The 12,664-nt window shown below is 31.7% G+C and overlaps 1 protein-coding gene across 1 annotated transcript; it reads right to left on the bottom strand.

Annotated features, from left to right (window-relative positions):
* Window positions 1–2,612: 2,612 nt before the first annotated feature.
* LOC11436301 (glucan endo-1,3-beta-glucosidase 8) lies at window positions 2,613–5,861 on the bottom strand. The gene is made up of 2 exons (XM_003624562.4): window positions 5,195–5,861; window positions 2,613–3,824 (listed from the first exon to the last, which is right to left on the bottom strand). Exons 1-2 carry the CDS (start codon window positions 5,530–5,532, stop codon window positions 2,720–2,722), a joined length of 1,443 nt encoding a protein of 480 aa, XP_003624610.1. The 5' UTR covers window positions 5,533–5,861; the 3' UTR covers window positions 2,613–2,719.
* Window positions 5,862–12,664: the final 6,803 nt, after the last annotated feature.

Raw genomic sequence — 12,664 nt, 5'->3', positions numbered from 1 at the left:
ATGCATGTTTCAGGGAATGGATTGTCTCCGATGACATTTTCCTCATGTGTGATGATGACCATCTATTAAAGAGATGAGATAATACATTTTAATATTAAAAAAGGAGAAAGTTTAGTTAATGGTGAGATTTAATGATTGCAGAAAACATGAGAGTTTATCATCGGAGAGGATCCTCTCCCCATATTTCATAAGTTGTCATATGAACATTAAATACATAGTATGTTGGACCGGTTAAATGTTTAGTTACTTCAAATGAACATTTTTAGACGCCAAAAAATGGTAAGAGTAGGGTTTTTTTTTTTTTTTTTACAAGGGTTTGGAGACTTAAGAGATTAGATATATAAAGATAAAGATTATTGTAGTTAAAAATAAAAGCTACTACACAAACAAATTAGTTTTTTTTTTTCATGAAAAAACATACCATACAGAGGGGATTTTTTCAACAAAATAACAGTCCATTATTTTTTTTACTCAACAAAATAGTGGTTAGGACGACTATATCTGCACTGCAACGTGGGAAAGGATATAAATTCTAATCTTTCTCTTTCCTAAATGCACCCAAAAACACATGGTGTATGATGGCAAAAGAGTGAACCAATGTTGGAAAAGATTTTTTTTTTTAATTAAAAAAATGTAAGATATTTAAGTTGTAGGATTTTTTTTTTTTTTTGAGAGAATATTTAAATTGTAGGAATTCTTGTGCCGACAATGGACACGCACATTTTTTTTTGGTAGTGAATGGACACACACATTTGAATACATTGTTTGGGCACACGGACCAAAAAGAAAAAAAAGAGAGAAGATAATAAATAAATAATATGGATTTTAGAATAATTAAATTATGTGTATTTTTGTGTCAAAAAGATTGGTCTTTTCTAACCAAAAAATAATAGTTAAATTATTATATAATCTTTTATTTGAAAGTCTAATATCACCTCCAACTAGGGATGGCAATGGGTACCAAATGGATAGGGTACTACAATGCCTATCTTCATACCCACATTTGTAAAAATTACCCGTATCCATGCCCATACCCTCGTGGGCAACAACTTTAGTGTCCTTCCCCATACTCTATGGGTACCTAAGTGCCCATACCCGCACTTTAGCAATGAAAAGACAATAAAAATATCACAATTGAAATAAAACTATGGTCTACATCTTTTAAAATTAACTCATAAAATAATATGAATCGTAGTATTTAGTCAAATTAAAAACATCCAAAATATCTCTTAAAAATTGTACACCGGCAAGATGGAGTTTTTATTGTATTAAGCAATTTTCTGGTTTATGTTTTAGTTTAGGCTTAAATAGTTAAATAAATTATTTAATTATACACTAAAAAAAATAAATTACTTATGATATTAAATAAATATGTATATGCGGGGTTGCGGGGCTGGGCAGTATAGTACCCTTATCCGTGCCCATATCCATTTAAATTTGTGGGTATTACCCGGACCCGTCCTCAGACCCATGATAGAGGGGTTTTACCCTACCCATTATGGGTATTTTATGCGGGTATTCATTGGACCTGGGTCCAATTGTCATCCCTACCTCCAACGAAGATATCTAAAAAAGTTCTATAAGAGAATAAACACATTTAGTTTCTCTATTTAATAAGAGAAATCTAGGGTGTCAATGTGGGTTGTATACATTTTATTGAATTATTGAATTAGCTTAATAAAGATACAGTAACATTAAAATAGAAAATTTGTTTTATTAAAACGTGAGTGGTTTTTTTTTTTTTTTACAAAATGTATGATTGTTTAAGAGTGACATTTTTTTTTTACAAAAGAAAAGAGTGACATTTTTTTTTCATTGAAGTAAAATGTGTATGAATTGCAGGAGTACAACGACGTTATGGGGATCATTTAGTATTACTATACGAAACTTAAAATGAATTCCTTCAAAATAACCATTAAAGTTGCTATAAGGATTTGTTTACTTCATATTTTCAAACAATACTTTCTTTTCATTTTTAACTTTTTATTTTGCATGTGGGCAACTGAAATAAAATTTGATTCTGAATTTTCTTTTCCAAATGTGATAAAGAAAAGATGAAAACTAAGCTGAAATAAACTTAGAATTATTTTTAACAATGTATTTGAAAAAATGGTTTCAAAAACTTTGATGGCTTATTCTCAATTGTCTACTTTAAGCTCATTATGAAGCTTAGTAGTACTGTAGTAGGAAGTTGATCAGTCAAATTTCACTCTAGCTATTAACAAATCAAGAGACTTCCACTTGAGTCATCCTCTTTTCAAATTAGGAAAGGAACTAACAATTAAACAGTTTTTTTATGAACAGAAAGAAAAAAAAAATTAACTACTGACATATTTTCATTATAAATATTATAAAGATCAATGTCATGTCTTTAAGATAATGTAGGTATTCATAGGAATGAATTGTGAATCGAGATTCAATTTTATACTGAATTGAGATATGACTCGCATGTATTGGATACTAATAACCATAACCAACAATGCCTTAGATTTCCCATTAAGGTTTGTAATAAGAGGGTCGGGATCTTGGTTCAGATTCAAAGATCCAAAAGAAATTTGCATTTAAAAGAGCATAGGCATAAGTTTTACTATCAAAATAACCAATTCTCAATCTGCAAAAATCTGTTTCCTAAATAAGCCAATAAACTAGATATTATCCGGTCAAATAAATGTTGAAATCTTAAATAAAAAATTATATCATCTCTCTAATGATGTACACACTAAGCCAATAGAATCACAGAAAAAGCAATAAACAACAAAGCAGCAAATGAGGGCATCAAAGAAGATGCTGAAGAAGGGACTATTTGGATGATAAAATTGCAAGTAGGTGTTGAAATGTTGTCTGTAGTAGGCTTAGCTAAACCTTCAAAATTGCACGCTTGACGATCCTGATTCTGCGTCTGGTAGTACATGTTGAATGCATAAGAAGCATTTCCATTAGCATCAAGGTTGTTGCAAGAAGATCCATACCCAAGTGCGGTACAATCTCCAAAGGTGCAAGCAAAGTTAATGTTATCAGCAAGTTTGCTGAGATCTTTAGCATCAGGGTTAAACATGCACCACATTGGATCAAGATATTTCACACCCTGTGCACCTACTAGAAGTTTGTTTTGAAGTTGACCCGAAAGATCCATCGGAAACTTTGGTTGTCCATCATATCGAAATATTCCCCAGTGTCTCTCAAAGTTACCTGGGGCGATGCTCTTCGCGTCCTCATCGATGAGTCCAAACAGATAAACTTCGATGAATCCGGGGCGGAGAGGAGTTCCTCTGTTCGCAGCGAGTCTAGAAAGGAGGCCGTTGTAGAATCTAATTGCATTGCCGGAATTGGCATTCTTGTCACCTTCTGTTGGCCATCCTACTTCTCCTACCAAAATTGGCGTGTCGCCGAAACCGATCGATTTGAGAGCAGAAACCAATGTATCGAAATTTGCGTCAAAGACGTTGGTATATTGGATTCCATTGTCAGTTATTGGTTTGTCTACCCCGTCGAAGAAGGCGAAGTTGAATGGGAAATCGTCGTTCCCGTAGAGACTTAAGAAGGGGTAAATGTTGACAGTAAATGGTGCTCCATTCTTGTTGAGAAATTGTACCATCTGAGTCATGAGACCATTGATATCGGGCCGAAATATTCCCGCAGATGGAACTTGATTGTCCGGCGGAGACATATAGACATCTGCGTTTAAGGGTACTGTTGCCTTTACGGTGTCACCAAGACCAGCTTCATTGATGGCATTTTGAATGTTCTGCAGTGCAGGAAAGGTGATGTTCAAGAATGAATTATTGTAAGCTTTCAAAAATGGCTCATTCCCAACTGCTACATATCTGCGGAAAAAGATAGACAAAATGCACAAATTCACATTAAAATCGGTCGAAATTCGGCAAGGAAATAAACTATACATTTCATTGATAGTACTACTGCTTCCAACTAAGGCATTGATGAATTTGGGGAGCATTACAATACCACCATTTTAGAGTTTGACAAAAACAAGGCGACAATAAACATCGCAACCAGCATTACAAATTATTCGCTAATATGAGAAGTTGAAACAAAATTAGCATTTAAAGAGAACTTGAAACAATCAATATTCAATATATATTCATCAAAGCTTAAAATGTGGTGTTTAATAATAAGAAGCGGCTTTTCCTTCAAAATGTTCAATAAAATCCCATTAAATCTAGTGTTGTCAAAAGTGGCCATAGCAGCGCTACAACATAGAGAAATTGAATAAACTGCTATTTTTCACAATCAGCAATTGGCAACACTGATGAAATTATGACACCATCAATAAAATCTCTACAAGCACCAATCTAACTCCTTTAAAATTGTTTGAACAGACTTGTCATCAACCAACTATAATACAGAAGGAAAACTGAAGAATTACAAGCAACAAGAATGCATCACAAATTCTAATTGTTGTTATCCCTTGATGCAAAATTTCCTGTTGTATGAACTCTCAATCAATTACTTATTTTTCTCGCGCACGCAAAAAAAATTCCTTCCAAGAATATGATATATGCACATATAAAATCAGAGACACTGATACCATTTTTCTTCCCCTAAACTGGCAATCACCTCCTAGAATGGTAAAATGATTCTCAGAAAAATTACATTATACCTCAGCAGCACAGAAAAAAGTTGTTACAAGGAATCAATCAAGCACCAACACCAATAAGAATCTAATTCTGAGGGAATCACCCGGTGCATAAAGCTTCCTTGATTAAAACAAGGACAACTTCAGAACTCACTTTTGAAAAATTCTTCACACTTTTCCTTGTTTGATCCCAAAACTCACCATCAATCAAAACACATTATCATAATATGAACACAAAGGGCTTAAAAAATTTAACATTTATGAAAGTAAACCCTAACAAAAAAAAATAAAAATAGACCTAACCATGAATCAAAAAACCTAACAAAAAAATCAATACAGACAATCAATGACTTAAACATCAAATGCAGATCAATACTCAATAACATTACAAAACTAAATCAATTAACTGACACAATAAAAATGAAGCAAGCACACAATACAGGGATTAAAAGTAATAAAAATCCAAAACAAAATCTTCAAAAAACTCAATACAAATAATCAAACACTTAAACATCAAATGCAGATCAATATCAATACATCAACAGATCAAATCAATTAACTAATTATAAAATAAAAAAATAAAAAAAAATAAAAACTCACTTGATTTTAACACCGCCATCAAAGTTATAACGAGTAACATTCTTCCTAACCCAATATTGAGCACGTTTAAAATCATTCATTTCAGCAAGTTGATTATTAGGAATAGCAACCATAACTTCAATTCCACTACCAGCCAAAGCAGTCATTGTAGTATCATCTGCATCAAAAAGCTTAACTTTTTGAATCCCATTATCCTTCAACATCTTCACAACAGTTTCTGGTGGTAACTTGTGTGTTGCTTGTGTACCCCAGTTCACACCAAGCCCTTCCACATAACAACAAAAACAACCCATTAATCCTAACATCAACAACATTGCAAAAATCCAATTTTTTTCCATTGTGAGATGAAAATGAAGAAGTTTTTGTTGGGACAAATGATAAAAAAAATTGAAACTTTTTCTTGTTTTGTGAAGTTAGAGAGAAAAAGGAACGGTTTTGGAAAGTGGGTTTTGGAGATTAAGCGGAAATTTAGTGACTTTTTCACTACACACGAAACCCACGATGAATAAGACGGTGATAGTGAAGAAATGGGAATTAAATTATAAAAGATATAAAAATTAAATTAAATCAATAAAGAAACTTTTTTTTTTTTTTGTTTCTTTTTGACCTCTAATTGGTTTGTTTGATTGCTTCTGTCAGAGAGAAACAGAGAGGGCGTTATGCCCTAAACTCAACGAATAAAAATCAAGTTTTTTTTTTACTATGTCAAAAAAATAAAATTAAAAGAGAATCAATTTGTTTGAGAAAGAGAGAGAGAGAAAGAATTTAATAATACAATATTGTTGTTGTGGGGTAATGTAAAAACCGCGGTTTTAGATAAGCAATAACGGCTACAACAGGAGAAAAAACTCCAAAATGTGTGTTCACTGTGTTTGTATTGAAAAAAGGAAAAAATAAATGAAATGAAAGTAATAGATTTCCGTTTTAAAATATAAACAAAAAATGGTCAATAAAAATTAATGTATTCAATTTAAAATTTATACATAACATAATATATACAAGGTTTTGGGTTCGACCTCAATCACCACAAAAAAATTGTAAATATAAAATATGTTAACTAATGGTGACTTATTAATACTTATATTTTGAGACAAAATGAATGATATTTTTGTATGATTTACTATGTCTCTAGTCTCTACTGCAATTCTCATATGGACAGAGTTCTCTTTTAAAAGATTTATAAATTGTACATACAAAATGCGTTAACTAATGGTGACTTATTTATGCTTATATTTTAAGACAAAATGAATGATATTTTTGTATGAAATTGATGTCTCTGATCTCTAACGCAATTCCCAACAATAATCATATTAAAACTTTATTTTACACTTTATTTTTGTGTACAATAAACTACAATAAATAATTTTCAAAGCTAATCATCTTCATATTAACACTTTATTTTACACATTAATCATATCTTACAAGTTTATACACAACAACAGCATGCAAAGAGCTTAAAAATGATGTTTTTATTACCTTAAACAAGTTGAAGCAAGATTACTGAGCAGAAGCACATCGACGGTTCCAGGCAGAAGCTCAAAGACAAGGGTTCACTTTGTTTACTTTTAGAGAAGCTAAAGAAACAAACATAAACTTTTGAGGGGGGAAATGACGTTATTTCCCTTTTATATGAGCTTGTAAGTGATGTTTTCCAATAGTTTCATTCCAGTTCTGTCTCTTTATATCCTATTTTGCCACGTAAGCCCATGAAGTGGAGAAAAAATGGCCAGATCAGCAATGTTAATGCCCAGTTAACGTTTTGGATAGGAATGACTAACGGAAGAGACTTTCGGAGAGTTTTTTTTTTTGCGTTTTCTTGTTCCAGGGATGTGCCTGACAGCGAGGCACACTTTCAAAGACCCAAATAAGGATTTACTCCTTTACTTATAATTTAGCAACTTCAATACATAAATTAACTAATCAACATCACATATTTGCAGCTTTATGAAATCATTTTGTTTAATATTAGCCAAGGGATCCAAGGCCAACTCTGGAATCATTTGATTAGTAATTTTTGGTGATACTAGAAACTCAAAACCTCAGGATCGTTACAGGTACAACATTATTTTCTACTGTTATTATCATAAATCTAATTCATGTATTACTTCAAAAACTCATCCTCTCAACAAGTGCTGCCAATAATGATGAACGACAGAATAATACATCAAATAGCCAATCCTCACTATAGTCATAGAGATGTGCTTTCATCCCAAATCAAAAGTTCGTTGTGAAAATTATTTCAATATGAGAGCATCACGTCCAGGACCTAATAATAGTAAGTTGGTGTTTAATGGAAGATATGATTTTGAACAAAAGAGATAATTAAATAACATTTAGGGATTTAAGATTTACTATTTATGGATTTAGGGATTTGAGATTCAATCTAGGGAAATTGATTTTTAGTTTAAGGACCAAAGCGACAATTTTCTGCTTTCATTTTATTTCTTGTGACACCTCATACTCATTGTCAGCATGTCACATCATCATTTAACAGAATTATTTAACGTCAGAGACTAAAGTGATAACGGAAGTGTACATTCATGAAGTATTTTGTATTTAATTTTGACTCAAGAACCAAAGTGACTGCGAGATGCAGAGTCATGTGTAACGCCCTATTTTATTATTTATTTATTTTATCGAGTTTAGTGTCTTTTTGTATAATTTATTTGAATAATTGTGATGTGTTATATGTTGGTAATTATTAGTAGCTTAATATGAGCATTATTAGTGAGGGAATATAATTAAATTAGATTAATGAGGCATAAGGGCATAATTGAAATAAGGGAGAATATGTAAGTTAAGAATATGAGAGAAGTTAGAAATAGAGAGTCAGAACACGTAAAAACAATTTTTGGGAGAAAAAGAGAAAGGGAGAAGTCAGAGAAGAGAAGAGCTTTGTGAGAAGAAAGGAAAGCTTGTAGAATTCAGAATTGAACAAATCTAAGGTAAGGGTGGGACTAACCTTCTTTAATCATGAGTCTATAATTCTGGAAAAGGGTTTAATTTTGTTGTTGTTTATAATTTTGATGTAATAGAAGTTAGGTTTGAATTGCAATTTGATTGTTGAAAGTGTAGGCAATCCAAAGAATTAATATAAAAATTGATGTTCAGGTCGTAGAATAACAATAGGTAATGTTTCATATCGAATTTGGGATTTGGGTAGTTGTAATTGGGGTTTTTGGATGAAAATTGATTTCTGCCCTTAGAGCTATTTGTCATCGCTCGCCCTGGCGAGTAGTTCAGATGTGAGCTCGCCGCGACGAATGTTCTTCTTGCTTGGCGAACTGTTCAGTGGTAAAAATAGTGATTTTGTAGAAATGATGTTTTGGTCCAAGTTTTATATGAATTCGAGTGCCTTTTCATGTTTAGAAATGTTTAGACAAGTTTTGGAATCAAATTTGGGCATTGGAAAGTTAAAATTGAGATTTTTTGGTGAAAAATGTTGAGTTCTCGAGAGCTACCTGTTCTAGCTCGCCACGACGAGTGACTTGGTCGCCATGGCGAGTGTTCGTGCTCGCATGGCGAATTGTTCAGTGGCAGCCTGCCCTGTTTCGCGTTCCTGTGTCTGTTTCACACGTTTCTGTTCTGAGTTGGTCTTTGGTGTAAACATGAAAGTTGTTGATATTTGTGTTATCTTTTCAGTAGTCTTGGTTTGACGTGAAAATCTTTTGTGGATAATTTAACATGTTTTTACGAAGATGTATGAATGTATTATTATTGTTAAATATGATATCTATATGATGTTATTCATATTAATGAATTGTGAGATTATGATGCAAAGTTGATGTTGCTGCTGTTGCATTTAGTTGTGTCATTTCATAATCATTATCAAGCGAATGAGGTTGTAGCCTGTCAAGCCGAATCACGGCAATAGCTAAGAGAGTTGTAGCTCTGTTGTTTATAAGCGAAGGGGACTGTAGCCTGTCAAAGCCGAATTACGGCATTAGCGAAGGGAGTTGTAGCTCTGTTGGTACCACATGCATAATCGCATGACATTTCATTTGTTGAGTCGTCGTTGTTGCATTGTTGAGCGAAGTTAATTGATGATTTGTAGTTGGAATTATGTGAAGCATTGTTGATGATGAATTGTTGCTGTTTTGTGTTGATTAAATTCTTTTACATGAATTGTTGTACCCCTTCTGTTTGAATGTTGCCTCTACGTGGGTAACGTGCAAATATTCAGGAGTAACCGCTGATGTGAGTTGATTCCTCGTGTCGTCATAGAAGTCATGCTATGATACGTAACGGGATGGGGATGTTTATATGTTTTGTTTTTCCTTTGTTACGTATCTTTTTCTAAGTTGATCTTGGACCACATTTAGGTGGAATTTTATTATGTTGTTGATGTTGAGGCCTTAGTGCCAAGTATTGTTTAAACATTGAATATTTTCCGCTGCGACATTGTTTTAATTATTGAAAGCAATTGTTTAAATAAATAGTAAATTTAACTCTATTTACATTTAATGATATTTTAAAGAACGAAATGTGACATACTGTTGTGATGAACTCTAATTTATTTAATATTATTTATATATTAGGGAAATAAGGTGTTACATCAGGTTTACTTAAAAAAAACTATCAAATGTGGTTTCATACGAGTACTATTTGATAATCCTTTCTCAAAAATAAGTACTACTCTATAACAATAATTTAATCTTTTCTCATTCACTACTAGTAGTGATTTCTTTTTAAGGTGCTTGAGCATTTGTTAATAAAAAAAAAAAGAAAAACTCGTCTTGAAAATTGTATATTCACCTTTAATAAAAAGTTTAAAATTTGTTTTTTTAAGATAAAATTTTGATTTTATTCCTTGAGGTTATCAAGAGGTAGCCAAAGCACGTGAAAGTTCATGTTCCACCATCTTTGAGTGGGAATGATATTGAACCATTGTAATGTGAGGATGGCCGAAGAAAGTATACGCAGGGCCGTCTTCCGACAAATCGGAGGCTTCGATATAATTTTGACGGTTTTCATTTATAAAGAATTAGAAAGAAAAGATAAAATTCAACACTACTTGTAGTGACTAAACAACTAAGCTGTAGAAAAATAAACATTTATCTATGGAGAATACATAATTGCTAGTTCGATTGATTTGTAAAAACAAAATGGTACTTCCATTGAGAACTTATAGGGTAGAAAAATGTTAACTTGTGCTCTAAATTAGAGCATTTGTTAAAGAACCTAAAATGAAAATTTTGTGTAGAAAATTGTGTCAATTTATTCTTCTAAAAATTGAAAATTAATATTTTATAATAAATATTTATCATTTCTAAAATTTTAACATGTGTCTTAAAGACATAAATTAGTATCATCTCAACTTTTAACTAAAAATTAAGTTATTCAATAACCGCCTGCATGTTGAGTTGCGTCGGGTGTAGTTAGTTAGCATGGATTACAATCGATCGTTGATGAAGATCAATTATTTTGATTGTGATGGATATGTGTGACCTTTCTATTTTAATGCGTGAAATGTGAACGGCTACTTATTTGTACTGTACTCCTAAGTGATCGTATTAATTATTTTCTTTTGTCCATTATTGTATGGTTTATTCCATGATTTTGTTCCTTAACCTATTTGTATTTTGGGTTGTTTTGAAGCAGTGGAGGAGTCAGGATTATTGTAAAGTCTGGATAAAAAAAAATTGCAACACATTTATAGGATTTACATAAGAAATTGCAAGCAAATAATAAAAAAATCTAAAGAAATTGTTCAATTTATAGGGGATTATATAAGAAATTCATAGGGATTTACATAAGAAATTGAAAAAAAATTGGGCCGGAGCCCGGGGTCGCCGGGCCATAGAACCGCCCATGTTTTGAAGTGACAACGACTATCTTTTTTCCTTTCTATGTAAGCATTAAACTAAAGGGCAATGTTATTTGAACAATCTTTTCTTGTGACAACCTATTAGACAACCAAATAATACAAAGAAATTTAGGTAATAACACAAAAATCAAAGCAATAGAGAGAGAAAGTAGGAAGACAATATGAGTAAGAGAAAGAAAGTTGTTACAAAAGTTGTTAAAAAATAGTTGTTCAAATATCATTTTTCTAAAGTAAATCACATTCATCAACGTAGCAGAAAGCTAATAATAAAGTAGATCGATAGTAATGAGCTTGTAGGTTATAAGAATTAATTTAGTATGAAATTGAGAGGTTAAAATCCTCTCCATTTATAATTTTTTTTCGTTTGTTGTAATTTGGAGAGAGATAGACACACAAAAAATAATGATGGTGGAATCCATTTAATGATAAGATCCACTATTAATTTTTTGTATCTATATCTCTTCAAATTGCAAAAAATGGAAAAAGTTATAAAAAGAGATGATGTTATTGAGTAGGCAACCAACAATAAATGAATAAGTGATATTCAAAGATTTTGAAAAGGAAGAGCGTCCATTTGAGATTTAACTTACATGTTATGTCTTTAAAAAAAAAAACCTACATGTTATGAACAATTGCATGTTGGTACAAACAATCAAAAAACAATTTTGAAAAGTACTGACGCTCATTTGTCGTTGACATGTTGCTCTTATTGAATGATTTGATTTGACGCGCCTAATGATGCGAAGCTGGAAAGTTCAAGTCACTCGCCCAAGATTAGGTACCACCGAAACACTAAATATTGTTTGAGCAATGATATTTGAACAACCATTTGCTAATAATTTTAATGACAACCTCATTTTACTGTTTTTTTATTGGTCAAAAACAATGGAGAGAGAAAAAGAAAGAGAGAGTAATAATATAATGTGAATATGAGAGAGAAAGTTGTCTAAAAGTTATTAAAAAAATTATACAAATATCATTTCTCATATTATTTACACTTACATTTATTCATGTAGAAAAGTAGATGAAATGAAACGATTCACGGCCTTAAAAAAAAAAAAAAAAGGATATTCCAAAAAGAAAAAATGAGATTGAAAAAAAAAATCTGAAGCCCTTTTAGTAAGTAATATTCCATCCGTTTCAAAATAAGTGTCGCTTTAGTAAAAAAAAATTTGTTTCAAAATAAATGTCATTTTACAACATTTCCAATACAACTTTAATTTTTTCTTTCAACTTTATCCTCTCCAACTTTTCTCTCACACAATTTTCAATGCAGTTTTAAATTTGTCTTTTTCTTAATAAAGTAAGGGCAGTTTAGTAAAAGTGTTATGTTTAATGATTATTTCATTTCATTCCTTAATCTATGTGCAATTGACTAAAACGACACTCATTTTGAAACGGATGATTTTTTGTGAAAAAAAATTAAATCAGGCAAGGGTTACCTCAATCAAAGGGAGAATAATAAACATTAATTATGTGTTATGCATGCACTTAAATTGTTTCAAATAACTGGGAATATGAGGAATGTTATTGTTATCGTCACACACTCTATTACGGTGCCACATCATTCTTTTCATTAAAAATTATTCATGGGCAACCGGAACAGCTGGTTTCAAAATTATTCACTTCTCTATGGAATCATT

The sequence above is a fragment of the Medicago truncatula genome, chromosome 7 (assembly GCF_003473485.1).
Source record: "Medicago truncatula cultivar Jemalong A17 chromosome 7, MtrunA17r5.0-ANR, whole genome shotgun sequence".
In the NCBI taxonomy this organism is placed as follows: domain Eukaryota; kingdom Viridiplantae; phylum Streptophyta; class Magnoliopsida; order Fabales; family Fabaceae; genus Medicago; species Medicago truncatula.
This window is presented reverse-complemented; position numbering and strand designations above follow the sequence as displayed.